Source organism: Oncorhynchus gorbuscha, linkage group LG24 (genome assembly GCF_021184085.1).
Source record: "Oncorhynchus gorbuscha isolate QuinsamMale2020 ecotype Even-year linkage group LG24, OgorEven_v1.0, whole genome shotgun sequence".
NCBI classification, from domain to species: domain Eukaryota; kingdom Metazoa; phylum Chordata; class Actinopteri; order Salmoniformes; family Salmonidae; genus Oncorhynchus; species Oncorhynchus gorbuscha.
The window spans coordinates 28,298,841-28,320,430 of NC_060196.1; the positions used below are offsets into that span (position 1 = coordinate 28,298,841).

At 42.1% G+C, this 21,590-nt stretch overlaps 2 protein-coding genes across 2 annotated transcripts; both read right to left on the minus strand.

The window, feature by feature from the left end:
* Nucleotides 1–5,383: 5,383 nt before the first annotated feature.
* Nucleotides 5,384–11,839, minus strand: LOC124012201. The gene is made up of 16 exons (XM_046325678.1): nucleotides 11,458–11,839; nucleotides 11,061–11,249; nucleotides 10,671–10,795; nucleotides 10,495–10,566; nucleotides 10,313–10,396; nucleotides 10,048–10,194; nucleotides 9,878–9,958; nucleotides 9,607–9,756; nucleotides 9,449–9,498; nucleotides 9,258–9,327; nucleotides 9,086–9,172; nucleotides 8,892–8,990; nucleotides 8,691–8,771; nucleotides 8,486–8,590; nucleotides 7,929–8,041; nucleotides 5,384–5,576 (listed from the first exon to the last, which is right to left on the minus strand). The coding sequence occupies exons 2-16, from the start codon at nucleotides 11,224–11,226 to the stop codon at nucleotides 5,384–5,386; spliced, it is 1,623 nt and encodes a 540-aa protein (XP_046181634.1). The 5' UTR covers nucleotides 11,227–11,249; nucleotides 11,458–11,839.
* A 2,193-nt stretch (nucleotides 11,840–14,032) lies between these two features.
* Nucleotides 14,033–20,498, minus strand: LOC124012709 (zinc finger protein 706-like). Its single transcript, XM_046326602.1, has 4 exons — nucleotides 20,345–20,498; nucleotides 19,176–19,317; nucleotides 14,781–14,909; nucleotides 14,033–14,640 (listed from the first exon to the last, which is right to left on the minus strand). Exons 2-3 carry the CDS (start codon nucleotides 19,308–19,310, stop codon nucleotides 14,814–14,816), a joined length of 231 nt encoding a protein of 76 aa, XP_046182558.1. The 5' UTR covers nucleotides 19,311–19,317; nucleotides 20,345–20,498; the 3' UTR covers nucleotides 14,033–14,640; nucleotides 14,781–14,813.
* Nucleotides 20,499–21,590: the final 1,092 nt, after the last annotated feature.

The window sequence follows — 21,590 nt, forward strand, 5'->3', positions numbered from 1 at the left end:
TCTTGAAACCTGACTGATTTGGATCAAGAAGGTCATTCTGAGAGAGATAGCGGGAGAGCTGACCAAGGACGGCACGTTCAAGAGTTTTGGAGAGAAAAGAAAGAAGGGATACTGGTCTGTAGTTGTTGACATCGGAGGGATCGAGTGTAGGTTTTTTCAGAAGGGGTGCAACTCTCGCTCTCTTGAAGACGGAAGGGACGTAGCCAGCGGTCAGGGATAAGTTGATGAGCGAGGTGAGGTAAGGGAGAAGGTCTCCGGAAATGGTCTGGAGAAGAGAGGAGGGGATAGGGTCAAGCGGGCAGGTTGTTGGGCGGCCGGCCGTCACAAGACGCGAGATTTCATCTGGAGAGAGAGGGGAGAAAGAGGTCAGAGCACAGGGTAGGGCACTGTGAGCAGAACCAACGGTGTCGTTTGACTTAGCAAACGAGGATCGGATGTCGTCGACCTTCTTTTCAAAATGGTTGACGAAGTCATCTGCAGAGAGGGAGGAGGGGGGGGAGGGGGAGGAGGATTCAGGAGGGAGGAGAAGGTGGCAAAGAGCTTCCTAGGGTTAGAGGCAGATGCTTGGAATTTAGAGTGGTAGAAAGTGGCTTTAGCAGCAGAGACAGAGGAGGAAAATGTAGAGAGGAGGGAGTGAAAGGATGCCAGGTCCGCAGGGAGGCGAGTTTTCCTCCATTTCCGCTCGGCTGCCCGGAGCCCTGTTCTGTGAGCTCGCAATGAGTCGTCAAGCCACGGAGCGGGAGGGGAGGACCGAGCCGGCCTGGAAGATAGGGGACATAGAGAGTCAAAGGATGCAGAAAGGGAGGAGAGGAGGGTTGAGGAGGCAGAATCAGGAGATAGGTTGGAGAAGGTTTGAGCAGAGGGAAGAGATGATAGGATGGAAGAGGAGAGAGTAGCGGGGGAGAGAGAGCAATGTAAGTCCTTGTCAACATTTTTCTGGAGGACTATATACTGAAAAAAAAAATGTAAAATGTTGTTCCAGTGTTTCATGAGTTGAAATAAAAAAAAATCCCAGAAATTTTCCATACGCACAAAAAGCTCATTTGTTTACATCCCTGTTAGTGAGAATTTCTCCTTTGCCAAGATAATCCATCCATCCGACAAGTGCCCCATATCAAGAAGCACGATCATTACAAAGGTGCACCTTTTGCTGGGGACAAAAGGGCACTAAAATGTGCAGTTTTGTCACAACACAATGCCACAGATGTCTGAAGTTCTGAGGGATTGTGCAATTGGTATGCGGACTGCAGGAATGTCCACTTCTCTACCATAAGTCACCCCCGTCATTTTAGAGAATTTGGCCTCAACCATGCTTGCCCTCCACATCTGGCTTCTTCACCTGTGGTATCATCTGAGACCAGCCACCCGGGCAGCTGAAGAGTATTTCTTTCTTTCATAAATAAAAACGAACTGTGATTGGCTGGGCCTGGCTCCCCAGTGGGTGGGCCTATGCCCTACCAGGCCTGGCTGTGTGCTCCTCCAGTAATGTGAAATCCATAGACTGTGCCATCCCTATTCAGCTACAGTATATTGAAAATGCATTTGTCTGGTATCAGTATAGATGGAATTGCATTTACCTTGCATTCGGAAGTCCCGGTTTTCTGGTAGGATTACAAGGCATACATAACCTCAACACACATACAAACAAAACTTACTCACTGCTTTCCTTCAGAATGGATCAAATAGGCAGTGGAATGCTTCCATATATATCGCAACATTTATTGGAAATGGTAAAAAGCAACAACAACAAAAATGGTTACAACATGGATTATCAAAAGTGATCTTTGCATACAGACCAAAACTACTACAGGATTTGGCCTCGTTTCGACCAGGGTCTTTATATAGGCAGAACCAGGCACGGTCTTGACCTTATATCAAATCCATGACACCCTCCTCAAAGAAAGCAGAAATGATCAAGAACATCTGAACAAGAGTGCATGGGAGGAGGTATAGAAAAGAGTTGGGGGCAAACGTAGGACAGCAGTATACAGATGAGAAGAAGTAGCAAAAAAAGTCATGAAACTTGTAGACTTGTAAATTAGTCTAGATGTTATTGAAAGGGGAATTAAGTGAAGGAAGCAGCATAGGAATATGGGATGTACGTAGAGTGGGCTCATAGAAGTAAGATGGTTGCTTAGTGCTGCTTTTGATACCATCGATCACCTTATTCTTTTGGAGAGATTGGAAACCCAAATTGGTCTACACGGACATGTTCTGGCCTGGTTTAGGTCTTATCTGTCGGAAAGATATCAGTTTGTCTCTGTGAATGGTTTGTCCTCTGACAAATCAACTGTAAATTTCGGTGTTCCTCAAGTGTCTGTTTTAGGACCACTATTGTTTTCACTATATATTTTACCTCTTGGGGATGTTATTCGAAAACATAATGTAAACTTTCACTGCTATGCGGATGACACACAGCTGTACATTTCAATGAAACATGGTGAAGCCCCAAAATTGCCCTCGCTAGAAGCATGTGTTTCAGACATAAGGAAGTGGATGGCTGCAAACTTTCTACTATTAAACTCGGACAAAACAGAGATGCTTGTTCTAGGTCCCATGAAACAAAGAGATCTTCTGTTGAATCTGACAATTAATCTTAATGGTTGTACAGTCGTCTCAAATAAAACTGTGAAGGACCTCGGCGTTACTCTGGACCCTGATCTCTCTTTTGAAGAACATATCAAGACCATTTCGAGGACAGCTTTTTTCCATCTACGTAACATTGCAAAAATCAGAAACTTTCTGTCCAAAAATGATGCAGAAAAATTAATCCATGCTTTTGTCACTTCTAGGTTAGACTACTGCAATGCTCTATTTTCCGGCTACCCGGATAAAGCACTAAATAAACTTCAGTTAGTGCTAAATACGGCTGCTAGAATCCTGACTAGAACCAAAAAATTTGATCATATTAATCCAGTGCTAGCCTCTCTACACTGGCTTCCTGTCAAAGCAAGGGCTGATTTCAAGGTTTTACTGCTAACCTACAAAGCATTACATGGGCTTGCTCCTACCTACCTCTCTGATTTGGTCCTGCCGTACATACCTACACCTACGCTACGGTCACAAGACGCAGGCCTCCTAATTGTCCCTAGAATTTCTAAGCAAACAGCTGGAGGCAGGGCTTTCTCCTATAGAGCTCCATTTTTATGGAACGGTCTGCCTACCCATGTCAGAGACGCAAACTCGGTCTCAACCTTTAAGTCTTTACTGAAGACTCATCTCTTCAGTGGGTCATATGATTGAGTGTAGTCTGGCCCAGGAGTGGGAAGGTGAACGGAAAGGCTCTGGAGCAACGAACCGCCCTTGCTGTCTCTGCCTGGCCGGTTCCCCTCTTTCCACTGGGATTCTCTGCCTCTAACCCTGTTACGGGGGCTGAGTCACTGGCTTGCTGGGGCTCTCTCATGCCGTCCCTGGGGGGGGTGCGTCACCTGGGTGGGTTGATTCACTGTTGTGGTCAGCCTGTCTGGGTTGGCGCCCCTCCCCTTGGGTTGTACCGTGGCGGAGATCTTTGTGGGCTATACTCGGCCTTGTCTCAGGATGGTAAGTTGGTGGTTGAAGATATCCCTCTAGTGGTGTGGGGGCTATGCTTTGGCAAAGTGGGTGGGGTTATATCCTTCCTCTTTGGCCCTGTCCGGGGGTGTCCTCGGATGGGGCCACAGTGTCTCCTGACCCCTCCTGTCTCAGCCTCCAGTATTTATGCTGCAGTAGTTTATGTGTCGGGGGGCTAGGGTCAGTTTGTTATATCTGGAGTACTTCTCCTGTCCTATTCGGTGTCCTGTGTGAATCTAAGTGTGCGTTCTCTAATTCTCTCCTTCTCTCTTTCTTTCTCTCTCTCGGAGGACCTGAGCCCTAGGACCATGCCCCAGGACTACCTGACATGATGACTCCTTGCTGTCCCCAGTCCACCTGGCCATGCTGCTGCTCCAGTTTCAACTGTTCTGCCTTATTATTATTCGACCATGCTGGTCATTTATGAACATTTGAACATCTTGGTCATGTTCTGTTATAATCTCTACCCGGCACAGCCAGAAGAGGACTGGCCACCCCACATAGCCCGGTTCCTCTCTAGGTTTCTTCCTAGGTTTTGGCCTTTCTAGGGAGTTTTTCCTAGCCACCGTGCTTTTACACCTGCATTGTTTGCTGTTTGGGGTTTTAGGCTGGGTTTCTGTACAGCACTTTGAGATATCAGCTGATGTACGAAGGGCTATATAAATAAATTTGATTTGATTTGATTTTGATTCAATACAGTCTGACGTTCAGGGGTGGTTGGACATATAAGATGGGGGGCTGGTGAGCTTCTGCCCCCATTGTACGTCGTCACACAAACATTCCCCCACCCATGTCCAGGGGTCTCAGTGTTAGGTCCTTCTGTAGCTCAGTTGGTAGAGCATGGCGCTTATAACGCCAGGGTAGTGGGTTCGATTCCCGGGACCACCCATACGTAGAATGTATGCACACATGACTGTAAGTCGCTTTGGATAAAAGCATCTGCTAAATGGCATATATTATTATTATGTCCCTTGACGCCATTATACCAGTCGCAGTGTTAAAATCGTGTATCTGTGAATCACAACATGAAAGACGATGAGTGACAACATTTCCACATATTGAGCCATACAACATATAACTGAAGCATACAGTAGGGCAAAAGCTTGCTGCTGACATGTACACATTTTACATTTAAGTCATTTAGCAGACGCTCTTATCCAGAGCGACTTACAAATTGGTGCATTCACCTTATGACATCCAGTGGAACAGCCACTTTACAATAGTGCATCTACATATTTTAAGGGGGGGGGGTGAGAAGGATTACTTTATCCTATCCTAGGTATTCCTTAAAGAGGTGGGGTTTCAGGTGTCTCCAGAAGATGGTGATTGACTCCGCTGTCCTGGCGTCGTGAGGGAGTTTGTTCCACCATTGGGGAGCCAGAGCAGCGAACAGTTTTGACTGGGCTGAGCGGGAACTGTACTTCCTCAGTGGTAGGGAGGCGAGCAGACCAGAGGTGGATGAACGCAGTGCCCTTATTTGGGTGTAGGGCCTGATCAAAGCCTGGAGGTACTGAGGTGCCGTTCCCCTCACAGCTCCGTAGGCAAGCACCATGGTCTTGTAGCGGATGCGAGCTTCAACTGGAAGCCAGTGGAGAGAGCGGAGGAGCGGGGTGACGTGAGAGAACTTGGGAAGGTTGAACACTAGACGGGCTGCGGCGTTCTGGATGAGTTGTAGGGGTTTAATGGCACAGGCAGGGAGCCCAGCCAACAGCGAATTGCAGTAATCCAGACGGGAGATGACAAGTGCCTGGATTAGTAAATGACATGTACACTGCAAGTCTGAATGATGTGAGCATGTTACCCCAACTGAAGGTCCGTTGTGTGTGTGATCGTTTTAAGCCTCAACATCAACCAGCTCTGTAGGCATTGGGGACTTGGGATGCTTGCTCTCAAAGTGCTGCTTGAATGTCTTCGGATCCGGCATCTGCGTCTGTAAGGGGTCAGGTAAGGAATGGAGGATATGAACAATCATTGGCTGAGACTGAATTTTCGGGTGACGACCAAACAAAGTAATAAGATGCATCAAACTACGACACATCACACAGGCCAGTACAATGGACTGTACTGAGAGAAACCTAAAGGTAGGCACGTGAAACATTCAGGCTGCTGCAGACTATGGAGGCTCTAGTCTAGAGTGCCAAGCATTTGTTCAACTCTCTAAATGGTTAAATGACTGACGTTCAGGGGTGGTTGGAGAGACTGCTGGTGAGCTTCTGGCCCTGTTTTAGGTTGTCACACAAATATTCCTCCACCCATGTTCAGGGGTCTCAGTGTTATGTCCCTTGAAATATATGTACTTTTGGTAATACTTTGTATGTAGGCAACAAATACAATCATCTTAAATTGCCATGTTGAATTTTTTTGCCATCGTAAATTGTAAATTGGGCATATTTCCCTAATGCGGACAGTTTGTGTTACTACCTTACACAAGCTTGCATTTTCACCCTATAAAACTTGGAATTACACAAAATGTTAACCTCAGATTGGTGATGTTAGTCTAAAGGTTTATAGACTTAACGATGACATCAGATTGATTGTTTTAAACAGATTAATATCTTAGGTTTTGTACCATGGATTTTTCCAAGTGCTTGGATGCGCAGAACTTAGAATGCGGAGTTAATGAAATGCCCAGGAAATGGCACAGAAAATTTGGGGCGGTCTCTCCAATAAAAGTCAATGGCCGCACACCAATACATGGATTTGACAGTCAATATATTACTTAAATAGCAGTCAGCTGTTGTCACTGTTGTTATTCTATAGAGGGTCGTGAATTATTTAGGTTAACTAACAAAAAAAGTGGTCTGGTCCCTTTTCCATGATGGAAGCCTCCCGAAATCAACATCCAACATTCCAAATTGTAGATATAAGCCTTCAAGTACTCATCTAACCAACTTCTTCAGGGCCAGCCAGGCCCCCTGTTGCCCCCCACGCGCCCCGAAACCCAACCCCATAAAAATAAGCTAACATTGTACCACCTTATTTGCTGTAACACACAGTATTTTTAGGGAAGCAAGGCATGTGTATGATGTGCATGGTAGAGTATGTCCTTTGCATTCTTTATCATGTATTTCTCATAGAAAGTGTCAGGAAGGTGTATTGGAGGCGAAGTCAAGTGCAGGAGAGCAGATTATAATGAACAGGCGCACTTTATTATAGTTCCAAAAAACGAGAGCACTACATGAGACAAACACGCTCAAAAAACGGAACATAAAAGTAGAGCGCGTAAACTAACACGAACTAACATGAATTACACACAACACATGATGGAAATCAGAGGGTTAAATACAAGTCGCTTATTGGGGAAATGAAAACCAGGTCTGTATGGAAACAAGACGAGACACGTGGATATACGAAAAATGAAACAGTGATGGCTAGAAATACGGTGACGTCGAACGCCGCCCGAACAAGGAGAGGGGCTGACAGTCTATTCTCGTCATTCGTCTAATCTTGCCATTCGATTTCAATGGTATTTATCTCCGTTTGAACTGAGTATCGGCTCAGTGGGAAAGATGGTAAATGGTTCAGACATTAATGGCAAATATAAAAAAGACTAAGATACCCAAGTTACCGGAGTCGACAATGGCAGACTGTTAATGTAGAGTAGGGATAGTGAGAAATAACATTCAACGGAAGCAATTGTCCCCTCTAGTGGTATACTTTATACTGTACCAGGTTACTACACACACTGATAATACAAAACATTGAGGACACCTGCTCTTTCCATGACGTAGACTGACCAAGTGAAAGCTATGATCCCTTATTGATGTCACTTGTTGAATCCGCTTCAAGAAAGATTTTAAAACCTTGAGAGAATTGAGACATGGATTGTGTGTGTCATTCAGAGGGTGAATCGGCAAGACAAAAGATTTAACTGCCTTTGAACGGGGTATGGTAGTAGGTGCCAGGCGCACCAGGTTAAGTGTGTCAAGAACTGCAACACTGCTGTTTTTTTCATGCTCAACAGTTTCCCATGTGTGTCAAGAATGGTCCACCACCCAAAGGACATCCAGACAACTTGACACGACATGGGCCAGCATCCTTGTGGAACGCTTAGGGCAGCTTGTAGAGTCCATGCCCCGACGAATTGAGGCTGTTCTCAGGGAAAAAGGGTGTGCAACTCAATATTAGGAAGATGTTCCTAATGTTTTGTGCACTCAGTGTATGTAGTCCTACATGTTTTTAAATAGTACAGTATCACAAACCACAGTACAAAACCATATAAAGTGTGGGCCTGTAGTATCTGTAAATCAACAAAACATTGTTTTTATTTCCATATTCAAATAATAAAGCATCATTGTTCATGTAATTATCTAATATTAGCATTATAACTATAGGAAAAGGAAATGGTCATAAAATCAAATAAATGAAAAGACGGAAACCAAAATGTTTTTGAACTACAACTTATTTTATTTAAAAATGTAAAAATCAGTGCAAAGTAATGTAGTGCATTGGTGTCTAGATCCCTGTTGGGTGGCAAAGTGTCACAAAAATCCTGTGGGGAGAGAAAACAAGAGAATACATTCAATTAATGTGTGTTAAAAACTAATCAGGGTTCAACAAAGCACTTCAATTCCTTCAAAAGAGAGAGAGAAGGAGAAAGGAGTATGGTCCCTGCAGTAGGACTACATGCTGGCCATGAGGTTCTCCAAGTGGTACTCCAGGAGGCTGGAGAGCTCAGTGACCAGAGACTCTGGGTTAAAGTACCAGGCCAGCTGCTGGCCAAACATGTCATCTAGCAGAGCCATCAGCCCGCCCTGAAGAGAACACCACACAACACATATAAAATGGCTCTGAGTTACTAGCTTATCAAGAGGAGAGAGACAATCAGAAATACTCCCCTAAAATGGCATTGAAACCCTGTAAACCATGAATAAGGAAGTGAATAGGAAGTACACTAAGAATATGGAAGTAAACAGGAAGTAACCTAGACTCTTACACTGAGCTGCAGCAGGTATCTGTCAGCCTCTGGCTCCATGTTGGCAGCAGTGGGCAGGAAGGAGTACAGGAGAGCGTACAGACGCTCCACGAACCCACCAGGATGCTAAAGGAAACAAAGGAGGAGAGAATAGAAGAGAAGAGGAATTTAAGCGAAACTGCTAATAGACAGATATCAAAACATGTACCAGTGAGATGCTACTTACCACCATCAGGGACTTCTGAGCTGTCATCATCCCAAACAGCACCAGCTCAAAGAGGACATCTATCATGTTCACATGATGGATCTAGGACAAGAAAACATGTTTGGAGAAAATAGGAATGATTTCATATAGATCAGCTACTGTGATGTATAAAAGACATGCACATGGAAGAACTCAGTGAGACTTGAGAGTTAATGAACTCACCTTTGCCTCAGCCAGCTCCCTCTCAATGTCATTCCGCTTGGAGGGGTCACTCAGGTAGTCCACAAAGTTGTTGTAGGTACTTATGAACTTGGCCTCGTCCTATGACAATGAAAAGAGCATCTTTTAGTGAACAGAACACATTTCCCCTCAGGGACGCTCTCTTTCCCTTGAAAGAGAATGAGTTAGTGAGTTACCATGTGGTTGGCCTGAACCAGTGCGCCCAGGAGGACCTTTCCCGCCACAAACAGATGGTTCCTGCTCAGGGTGGAACCAAGCAGGGTCTAGGGAAGAGTTAGGGTGAGACATCTTCCTCTAGGAGACAGAACAAGAAGTCACAGAGAGAAAAAGAAAAGTGGGTCCACTCACAGTGAAGGCCTGGCGCAGGGAGACGAGCCTCAGGGCGATGTCCTCCACTCTCTTGGTGGTAAGGTAGAGGCTGTGGAAGGGAGGGAATGGAGCATTTCAACCATTAGAGTCAATGGGGGATAACATCATTATGACCACTATCCTTCTGCATCTGACAAGCCCAGACTACACAGACATTTAGAGGAACTCACTTTAGCAGAGGAACCTCCCTCTCCTCAGGCAGCAGGTCCTCCTCCCAGCCCTACGACAACAAAACAAGCATTCAAAATCAGTGACCAATGACATAACAATCGGTCAATGGAAGGATCTTAATGCTCCGAGTCAATAGTATGTGTGTGTAACATCTGACCTCATAGCAGTTGTGGCCCTCAGGCTCTGGGTCAGTGAAATGCTGAGTGGTGGGCGTAGAGAAGGAGGCAGCCTCCGACCACGCTGAAGAGGAGAGAAGCCTATCCAGCCCCATGTGGAGAGTGGTGTACACCACTGAGACATCAGTCTGCTGCTCAAAACACACACAACACACCTGTTTACCGCACACACACTATTAGAAAACACAACAAATCTAATGTAAAAATGCCCAGTAATGTCTAGTCTATATACTTGGGAAATCCTTTATTTACCTGGTAGCAGCCAAGCGTCACGTCCACAGACGTCTCGTGGCGGAGGTGAGACGCATAGTGGGTCACCCTGCCAGCCACACGCTGACAGAGAGAGAATACATGTTAATGCCAAATGGAATAAGTGAAGAAAAGCCTCATCTAATACTATTTCAGTAGTATTTCCGTCTTACCTGGATCCAAGTGATGGACTGCACTTTGGTGGCACAGTAGGGGATGCCCTCTGGACTAAGCCTGGCTGTCTCCTTGGAGATGGCCCACACCAGTTGAGTCTCCAGGCCTCTCACCCTACTCACGTGGTGCATCCTCACCACCACCTGCTGTTGAGATAAACAACAAGACAACATCAACAAAACCACTTCAGCAATTGCTGTGACACATTTCCATCAAGATCAAATGACTGACAATGTAGGATTGGGAAGTTACAAAGACATAAACCTGGGATCCCCCACGCATGTAGGTGATGATGGGGCTGATGAACTGGAAAGTTCTCCAAGCTATAACCACCGGACCGGCATTGTTCTGCACATTACAATACATTCATGTTGGAAACAGTAAACATTGTAACAGTGATGTGACTGTGTGTGTGTGGGGGGGGGGGGGGGGGGGGGGTCTCTTACCCTGATCACAACAGGCCCACAGTACAGGGGGCTGAACCTAATCAGAATCAACTGCCAATTGCCAGTGGCCTCCTAAAGCAGAAAGCAGACAAGAGATGTGTTTAATGTCAGAGACACAACTTGAATATCTGGGATATTTTTCAAACATAAAACCCCAAACTTTCTGAAAATTGTACCTCAAAGATAGTCTGCACATCTGGCACATCCTCAAGGATGATAGCAGCATTCTGGACATCAAGGACTGGCAGCTGTGGAACATCCAATGACACATCCAACTGGACCTCATCCAGGACAGTTGTTTCTAAAATTAGGAACATTGGAATATAAAATAATTAATTGTTAGGACAAAACGTATCAAGATTGCTAATACTAGCTAGCTAGGTAGCAAAAGTCAATCGCTTAGCAACAGTTACTAAAGTGAATGTTAGCTAGCAAGCTAGCTAGCTACAACATCTCTGGTACATGCATTTTTGCCAAGTCTGAACGATAAAAATACACAACATTTCGCAAATTATAATGACATTGTTAAATGAAGTTTAAAAAAAAGAGTTTTAAACTCCACATACCCTCTTCGATGTCGCTGTCACTGTCCATCTGTCGACGATCACGAACCCTGCAAAACAGAAAAAGACAAGAAAAACAAGCCACAAATGAGTTTGAAGAACCTGTCGACGCAGTAGGCCGCAGACGTCCACGCATTCTCTCCGCCAGTCTTGAAAAGCACCCAGGCATTTTCCAGTCGATTGTTCTCAGGTCTGAAAAATCAATCCAGTTTGTTGTCAGCAGCAAACAGAAGTTGTTGTTTTCGCACAGAAAACGTTCCATAGAACGTCGGTTAGATGTATCTTGGCAACACACGTTCGAAAATGATTGTTTACAAAATGGACAAATGTGTTGCCATAGAAATGAGTTTGGAATTATATGATTCCTTTTAGAATCCGTTAAAATTGCTTGTCAACCAACGTTCTATTGACGTTGAAGTGCTCCTTCGTAGTTCCGTTGATAAAACATGACGATTGCAACGCCGGGGTAGTGGGTTCGATTCCCGTCACCACCCATACATAAACGACAGCAGGTTTTATTGTAACTCGCTTTGGATAAAAGCCTCTGATGAATGTTGAGAGAAATGGTCAATTCAAGAGGGAGCTACAAAATTCATGTCCAAATGTCCTTTTCTTTGCCTGATGTCATTAAAACTGACATATAATTCATCATTAGCTTGTTCTCTACAATATTATAACATTAATATACTTGTACTTGACAGTGTTGATTAAATAATAACGATAATTTGCTGTGACCATTGCTAGTTTAGACTGCACCGCACTTGGTTGTATGTGCTCCATATTTGGTGTTGTGGGGTTAAATTCTCAAGAGTAAATCGTCGGTAACTTTTCAACCATATATGGTAGAGACATTGGGTTTAGACTATTGTTTTCTGACAGAATGTTCTATATAGTGGGCATATTTGTAAACCTTGAATTAAATCATCATTTTATTGGCGCACACACTATATTTTTGTCTATTTTGCCACCAGATGCTTTTCTATACCGTTGGTATAATATAAAATACAAATACCCAATATTGTGTTTTATAATGTCACTGGCTAGGTTGGTAGAATGAGACACACAACGTGATTTCTTGTGTTTAACTCCTTACTATTTTCTACATTGAAGACATCAAGACAATGCAATAACATATATGGAATCATGTAGTAACCAAAAAAGTGGTAGTAAACAAATCAAAATATATTTTAGATTCTTTAAAGTAGCCACCCGTTGCCTTGATGACAGCTTTGCACACTTGGCATTATCTCAACTATTTGAAGAATCTCAAATATAAAATAAGTTTTGATGTAACACTTTTTTGGTTACCACATGATTCTAGATGTGTTATTTCATAGTTTTGTTGTGTACAATGTATATAGTCAAAATACAGAAAAACCCTTGAATGAGGTGTTCTAATAGCAATAAGGCACCTTAGAGGTTTGTGGTTTATGGCCAATATACCACTCTTCCCTAGACCTTATTGCTTAAATAACCCATATCTCTTTTATAACAGGATATTATCATTGTCTATATGAAAGTGCGTGTATGAATGAGTCTGATTTACCGTTTTCAATGGCAGGTTCACCTTCTGAAGCCGGATGAGGTTCCCAAAGCGTGCTGCGCACCCACCAAGCTCAGTCCCATCTCTGTACTCTTCTACGATGACAACAACAACATGATCCTAAAGAAGCATCGCAACATGGTGGTCAAGACCTGTGGATGCCTGTGACACCAGTGGTAGCCCATCTATTCTACATCATTTGAATCAACTTAATTGCCATTGTTACAAAATATACAAACAGGGTAATATAACTTGCAACCAGCAGTTGATAGCAATAATCTGTCAATATGCTGATATATACTATGTATCGAATATATTTAGTTTGAGTGCGAGAGTGGTATATGAACAATAACCATACTTCCCTCTTGATTAACTAAACTCAAATAATTATCACCCTTTCATGTCATATATTCTGTGATCAATCAAAGCTGTAAAGTACTGTATTATAAATGATCATGTTAAAATTCGACACTTTTGATGGCTATAATTTCCCAGTCTCTTTTAGATGTACTAAACATGGTTCGCAAAACTTATCCAATTATTTTCTTATTCTTTAATCATACTTTTAACAAGTACAAATTAGTAGTAATTGAAAATAGAAAAAACATGTTTGGCCATTTTTGTATGTACAGAGGAACGAATACACAGTGATGTAAGTCCTTGTCAACATTTTTCTGGAGGACTATATACTGAAAAAAAAAAGTAAAATGTTGTTCCAGTGTTTCATGAGTTGAAATTTTAAAAAATCCCATAAATTTTCCATACGCACAAAAAGCTCATTTGTTTACATCCCTGTTAGTGAGAATTTCTCCTTTGCCAAGATAATCCATCCACCCGACAAGTGCCCCATATCAAGAAGCACGATCATTACAAAGGTGCACCTTTTGCTGGGGACAAAAGGGCACTAAAATGTGCAGTTTTGTCACAACACAATGCCACAGATGTCTGAAGTTCTGAGGGATTGTGCAATTGGTTTGTGGACTGCAGGATTGTCCACTTCTCTACCATAAGTCACCCCTGTCATTTTAGAGAATTTGGCCTCAACCACACTTGCCCTCCACATCTGGCTTCTTCACCTGTGGTATCATCTGAGACCAGCCACCCGGGCAGCTGAAGAGTATTTCTTTCTTTCATAAATAAAAACGAACTGTGATTGGCTGGGCCTGGCTCCCCAGTGGGTGGGCCTATGCCCTACCAGGCCTGGCTGTGCGCTCCTCCAGTAATGTGAAATCCATTGACTGTGCCATCCCTATTCAGCTACAGTATATTGAAAATGCATTTGTCTGTTATCAGTATAGATGGAATTGCGTTTACCTTGCATTCGGAAGTCCCGATTTTCTGGTAGGATTACAAGGCATACATAACCTCAACACACATACAAACAAAACTTACTCACTGCTTTCCTTCAGAATGGATCAAATAGGCAGTGGAATGCTTCCATATATATCGCAACATTTATTGGAAATGGTAAAAAGCAACAACAACAAAAATGGTTACAACATGGATTATCAAAAGTGATCTTTGCATACAGACCAAAACTACTACAGGATTTGGCCTCGTTTCGACCAGGGTCTTTATATAGGCAGAACCAGGCACGGTCTTGACCTTATATCAAATCCATGACACCCTCCTCAAAGAAAGCAGAAATGATCAAGAACATCTGAACAAGAGTGCATGGGAGGAGGTATAGAAAAGAGTTGGGGGCAAACGTAGGACAGCAGTATACAGATGAGAAGAAGTAGCAAAAAAAGTCATGAAACTTGTAGACTTGTAAATTAGTCTAGATGTTATTGAAAGAGGAATTAAGTGAAGGAAGCAGCATAGGAATATGGGATGTACGTAGAGTGGGCTCATAGAAGTAAGATGGTTGCTTCAATACAGTCTGACGTTCAGGGGTGGTTGGACATATAAGATGGGGGGCTGGTGAGCTTCTGCCCCCATTGTACGTCGTCACACAAATATTCCTCCACCCATGTCCAGGGGTCTCAGTGTTATGTCCCTTGACGCCATTATACCAGTCGCAGTGTTAAAATCGTGTATCTGTGAATCACAACATGAAAGACGATGAGTGACAACATTTCCACATATTGAGCCATACAACATATAACTGAAGCATACAGTAGGGCAAAAGCTTGCTGCTGACATGTACACTGCAAGTCTGAATGATGTGAGCATCTTACCCCAACTGTAGGTCCGTTGTGTGTGTGATCGTTTTAAGCCTCAACATCAACCAGCTCTGGTGGCATTGGGGACTTGGGATGCTTGCTCTCAAAGTGCTGCTTGAATGTCTTCGGATCCGGCATCTGCGTCTGTAAGGGGTCAGGTAAGGAATGGAGGATATGAACAATCACTGGCTGAGACTGAATTTTCAGGTGACAAACAAACAAAGTAATAAGATGCATCAAACTACGACACATCACACAGGCCAGTACAATGGACTGTACTGAGAGAAGCCTAAAGGTAGGCACGTGAAACATTCAAGTTGCTGCAGACTATGGAGGCTCTAGTCTAGAGTGCCAAGCATTTGTTCAACTCTCTAAATGGTCAAATGACTGACCTTCAGGGGTGGTTGGAGAGACTGCTGGTGCTGGTGAGCTTCTGCCCCTGTTTTAGGTTGTCACACAAATATTCCTCCACCCATGTTCAGGGGTCTCAGTGTTATATCCCTTGAAATATATGTACTTTTGGTAATACTTTGTATGTATGCAACAAATACAATCATCTTAAATTGACATGTTGAATTTCTTTGCCATTGGAAGTTTGCTCAATATACAATTTACCAAATGCGGACAGTTTGTGTTACTACCTTACACAAGCTTGCATTTTTAGCCTATAAAACTTAGTGGAATTACACAAAATGTTAACCTCAGATTGGTGATGTTAGTCTAAAGGTTTAGACATCACGATGACAAAAATAGTTTTAAACAGAACAATATTTTAGGTTTTGTACAATTAATTTTTCTTAGCGCTGGGATGCGCAGAACACAGAGTTCAGGAAATGGCACAGAAAATTTGGGGCGGTCTCGCCATAAAAGTCAATGGCCACACACCAATACATGGATTTGACAGTCAAACCATTACTTAAATAGCAGTCAACTGTTGTTATTCTATAGAGGGCCGTGATTCGTTTAGGTTAACAAAAAAAGTGGTCTGGTCCCTTTCCATGATGGAAGCCTCCCGAAATCAACATTCGAAAATATAGATATAAGCCTTCAAGGACTCATCTAACCGACTATGTATAGGTTATTCCAAGTTTCCGTGTGGCCTTTGAATAGTGTTAGTTCAAACAGCACTACACCCCAAAACGTATGCCCCCTGTTCTATTGATTTCAGCGGGATATCCATGGAAGTGATTAACAAAACAAAGTGCTGCGTTACACTTACCACGTTGGCGACACACTTGACTAAAAATGTAGTTAGCCGTCTTCTACAAATTGTCCTCTAACCAGTGATTATTTCCTGATGGTTGAGCCATGCTAGTTTTAACAGGACGTGCCACCTCATCTCCCCCTCTCGCGTAATTGATTTCAACGTGATATCGATATGAGTGATTGACAAATAAGTGTTGAGTTTCTCTTTTCTTTTTGGCGACCCCCAAATGAAATTGCATCCCTCAAATGAACCCGACTGTCTTCTGCGGGTTGTTCTCTAACCAGTGATTTAAAAACTTATCCAGTTTCCATGTGTTTTTTTAAGTTGTGTTAATTTTAACAGCACGTACAACCTGATTTCCACCCTAATCGATATCAGTTATTTATCAAAACGGGTTTTGGTGCATGTACAGTTTATACTGTGCATGTTTAAAAAATACAAAAGTAATTATATGACTGTTGCACAAGTGTATATAGTACATTTTAGGTTTTCAATATATAACACTTTCTGCATATTGTTTATTGATTTGAACATGTTTTAAATTTTTTTATTGGGATATTTATCAAAATGTCTTGTCAAACAGAAGCAGCAACTTAAGTTTTGGACAAATGTAACTTTCAACATTAATTTCCAATGGGTATGTACCTAAAAATCTGGTAAAAACTACTAAATGAACCCCAAAACATGATGTGATTTATTTATTTGATGATCTAGTTGAAATCACCAAAACAGGTGTGCTCTGTATAGGGCTGTGGCCGTCATGAAATTGTCAGTTCGCTATTGTCAAGCAAATAACTGCCGGTCTCACAGTAATTGACTGTTAACCTCTCTTTGGTAGGTGGCAGTATTTTGATGTCCGGATGAAAAGTGTGCCCAAAGTAAACTGCCTGTTACTCAGGCCCAGAAGCTAGGATATGCATATATTGGTATATTTGAATAGAAAACACAAAAGTTTCTAAAACTCTTAGAATTATGTCTGTGAGTATAACAGAACTGATATGGCAGGCGAAACCCCCGAGGACAACCCCCCCCCAAAAAAAAAAAAATCAGCCTACCACTTGAATTATAAGGCCAAGTCCTCGCAGATTGCAGTTCCAAGGGCTTCCACTAGATCTCAACAGATTTTTTTCTTTTCTAGGTGGCTCCCATTTTGGATGTAGCGTTTCCAAGCGCGTGGAAGAGAGCACGTTCTTTGGTATTTTTCCTCCGGTAAAGACAATAACAATTCTCAGTCTTAAATTGTATTGTTTATTTACGTATTAGGGTACCCAAGGTTTGTTTATAAACATTGTTTGACTTGTTTGGAAAAGTTTATTAGTAACATTTGGTGTTTCATTTTGTATGCATTTTGATGGAGGGAAACTGGGTGGATTATTGACTAAAGCGCGCCAGCTAATCTGAGTTTTTATGGATATAAAGAAGGACATTATCGAACAAAATGACCATTTGTGATGTAACTGGGACCTTTTGGAGTGCCAACAGAAGATCAAAGGTACGGCATTTTTATATCGCTATTTCTGACTTTCGTGTCGCATCTGCCTGGTTGAAATATGTTTTCATGTGTTTGTATGCGGGGCGCTGTCCTCAGATAATCGCATGGTTTGCCTTCGCTGTAAAGCCTTTTTGAAATCTGACACAGTGGCTGGATTATCAAGAAGTTCAGCTTTATTTTGATGTATTACACTTGTGATTTTATGAAAGTTAAATATTTATAATACTGTAGTTTGAATTTCGCGCTCTGCAATTTCACCGGATGTTGGCCCATAAGAAGTTACACATTTAGCATCTACTGGCTTCCACGCATAGCATTCAAGCCACTGATGCAGACCTTTGGAACATCTACACTTTAAAATGTCTAAAATCTATGTAATATAGCCTACACCTTCACAATAAATCAATTTTAGACACGTCTAAAGAAACATGATATGAAGAAAATGTAGTCTATTTCAGAAGAACAGAATAGCATACTTTGTTGTCTTTATGTTAGGCCCTGATCTGACTATGCCCTATGGCTGTGGGCTACACTAGTTCATGTAACAGACAAGATTTGCATGGAATTTTACAGTATGAAGAACAATTAAACATAGCTAAATAAAATAGAAAGAATATGTTCTCCAAACACTGAGGGAGTGCGCATATTCTGTGTTGAGTGGTTAACAAAGAAACAGATTCTCGTTTATGCTTAATTAGTTATTTATATAACTTTTGTTGTGATACCCATGTTGGGCTATATATTTTGATTTTTAATACATTCTAAGACTACATGACGCAACTAACGATGATTTGAAAAAAGTTGCATGAAAGGCATGAGGCTCTGCTTTGTTTTTGCGCAGGCTGTACACACTTCATCAGTCTCTCATTCACATTTTGGCAAGCACTTGATAATGCCTTAAATTTCCCAGTGGCATCCCGTGTAGCCGCAATGCCCCCTAAAAAAATCCATGCCTTTTGCGGCCAGTGGCAGCATGGTCTTGGGCTGAATATAATGATTTACAATTCCCTTCTCCCAGCTGGGTGCCAAAGCACTTCTCACTCACATGGCTCCGTCACAGGATTGGGTCTTTCTTACAGATTAAAAGTGAAGAAAGACACATCAAAGACACAACTGCGCACATCCTTATCCATTTCTGATGTTGATTTAAAATGGACCGTTATCATGCACAAAAAAAATGCATGTCATCTATGCACTTAAATAGCAAATGGAGGATGCTTTTCCTGTGGTTCATTTTCATGCCAGCCATGTAGGCTATACTCCTGCTGTAAAGATAAGTATTGTGCTTAATATTAGGAAAGTTGAGAAATAAATATAGTAGGCCTAGCCTATAGAAAGCTGATGGGATCCTCCTCTTTTTAACAAAGGCCATCACTTTGTTTTCTCACGTAATTTCATAGCCTATAGAAATGTTGTGCAACATGACCTCTCATGAAGTGTTTGATTAGATAGTCGATTACATTTGCATTGATGTCAGAGTATTTAGAGGGACAACAGAGTGCTGAGTTCCAGGCAGTTAACAAGTTTGGTAGGCTACTAGTAACTAGCAGGAGCGTCAGAGCTTGGAGAAGCCTAATTAGTGACTAAACGGTCACGTGGAGTTTGCCTGCCGTCATGACTCGTGACCGTTGGTGTGGCAGTAATACAATCACCATAACAGCCCTAGCCCTGCCTACTAAAGGCACATAAACTACCAACCACTAACACTCACCCGGCAGACAGGACAGGTGTGGACAAGTGCTGCCTTGGCTGCAGTCTTCTGGTCTGCTGCTGCTCCCTTCTTTTTAGCAGCTGCCGCCTTGGCGTTCTTTTGCTGGGATTGAATCTTCTGTTGCCCGCGAGCCATAGCCTACCTGAAAGAAACAGAGAATTTTAAAAATGCAACTCATAGCATTGAAATGTATCTGTTGATACTAGTATCGCAGTCTTGTCAGCAATCTAGCCATCTATGAAGAAAATGTACAAGTGAATTTAGCTAAACACGTGACTAACCAGCTGACAACTAAACAAGAGATTGTATGATTATTTACCTAGTTAGCTTGTATTTAGTAAAAAATAGGTTTTATGTAACAGCCTTAAACTATAAGATTTAGGCGTGCTATACAATCTAATGGCTAACATATTTTGCGAAGGCATCAGCTGGATAGTCAGGTGTGACTGTGGTCCTGTGTAGCTCAGTTGGTAGAGCATGGCGCTTGTAACGCCAGGGTAGTGGGTTCGATCCCCGGGACCACCCATACGTAGAATGTATGCACACATGACTAAGTTGCTTTGGATAAAAGCGTCTGCTAAATGGCATATATTACTAGTCAATAGAGAAGCGTGTGGCCGAGTTTATCTTCTGTTCTGAGAAGAATGTGATAAGCATAAAGCAAGAGCCAAAACATTCCACTGTGGTGTATTCACAAAGAAGAAAACGGGACGAAACTGACATGTTTATTTGCCCAATAGAATCTCGTGTTCGTTGCGAAATGTTTTGCTACGGTGTGCACTCGTGATTATACCCCGTATACCTCGTATTGTAGCTAACTAGTGCTAGCTAACGTTAGTTCGGCTGGCAAAAATAGCTAGCACATCTAGCCAATTGATTAGTAACACTTGCGTAATAACTAAGACAAACATGTCTGCGGCGCGAACTGAAACAAAATAAAGCATGGTTAGCCAGTTCTAACAGTTCTTAGCTAGCTAGCCAAGTTAGTCAGCCATTTCAAGTGTGGCTTAACGTCAGTTAGCTATTTAGCTACCGTCGCAGGACGATAGATAGGATAGCTAAACCAACATTAATGTTACCAAATATTTTATTTGGCTATAAGTTGAACACACCAACATGTGTGCTGTTCAATCTGATAAATAAAACGCGTATTTTTAAAAATAAAATACCTTCGCGTTGTTTCGCCCGTCTTCGTTCTCCTTGGGTGTTGTACCAGAATCGGAAGTTGGCTAAGGTATCAAAACTACGGAGCGCCGCCTTCATTTTCTTCTTCGATGAGGTTTACCAAAGGTTGGCATTCAATAAATGTTGCATTACCGCCAGCTATTAGACTGGAGAACAACTCCCTTATACTTTCGTCGAAAAAAAATATTTTTCACATCAAACACAGCACTCACTATTTAAACAAATAAATAAAAGCCCAACCTGTTTTGAGCCACACATTTTTAGCAATAAAAAATACAATTATATTTGGGGGGCTTGCTTGTTTTGTAAGTTATTTTGGCATTAATACTGTCACATATTGTTTTTGTTTTCTTGAGTAAGGCAGCTCCAAAATGCAGGTGTTTCAGCTCAGTACTTTCTGTGGTGGTGATGCGAGCCAGCAGAAAATAGAAGCATTGCGCCGTGATTGGCTGTGTTCTGTCACTCATGGGGAGAGTACGCCATCGCCAAGTTTATGTCCATAGTAAGAGTAGACATCCATACCTACTTGTTAACAAAATTAAGGAAGTTTCCTTGAAAATGATTCATAAATATTATCCTGCCAACCACTATATGAAGAAGTTTAAGGAAAACATCTCAAATTGCTCCTTTTGTAATGACCACCCAGAAACAGTTGTGCATCTTTTTTGGCATTGTATGCATGTAAGAAAACTGTGGCAAGACATCAGTAGGTTTATAATTGAACACATTTATGAATATTTTACACAATTGTGGAGAGATGTACTGTTTGGATTCTTTACATACAATAGAAATAAGCGGAATCATTTTTATGTAATTAATTTCATTCTTCTTTTGGCCAAATTTCATATACACAAAGGTAAATTTACAAACAGAAAAACACATTTTCGTACCCTACAAAAAGAAATTGAACTATTTTAAGACGGTTAAATGCTCTACTAACAAAAAAGCTGTTAGAATTGTAAGTATATGCATATCTATTCTGCCCTTGAGTTGCGTTCCCATGCAAAACTAGACAGATAGCTAACAACTAAGTCTTCAATAAAACTCCCAAGGCGTGACTTTTCTTGAATGAATATATTGAAAACGTTTATGTTGTGAAACTGCAAAATACAGAAAAGAATATACTTTAGTATTCAATTCACACCGACATACTGTAGCTGTACATTAAACATTTGAAGTTGCATAAATACAAAGCACGTGCTAAGGTACCATGCATCTGGCATGATGCCA

Coding starts and splice junctions, on each gene's coding strand:
- LOC124012201 (XM_046325678.1), bottom strand. CDS start 11,226: ATGCCTGGGTGCTTTTCAAGACTGGCGGAGAGAATGCGTGGACGTCTG. Junction 9,959..10,047: donor AGTCCATCACTTGGATCCAG/GTAAGACGGAAA, acceptor TCTCTCTGTCAG/CGTGTGGCTGGCAGGGTGAC. Junction 9,499..9,606: donor AGGGCCACAACTGCTATGAG/GTCAGATGTTAC, acceptor TTGTTGTCGTAG/GGCTGGGAGGAGGACCTGCT.
- LOC124012709 (XM_046326602.1), bottom strand. CDS start 19,310: ATGGCTCGCGGGCAACAGAAGATTCAATCCCAGCAAAAGAACGCCAAG. Junction 14,910..19,175: donor ACACCTGTCCTGTCTGCCGG/GTGAGTGTTAGT, acceptor GACCCCTTACAG/ACGCAGATGCCGGATCCGAA.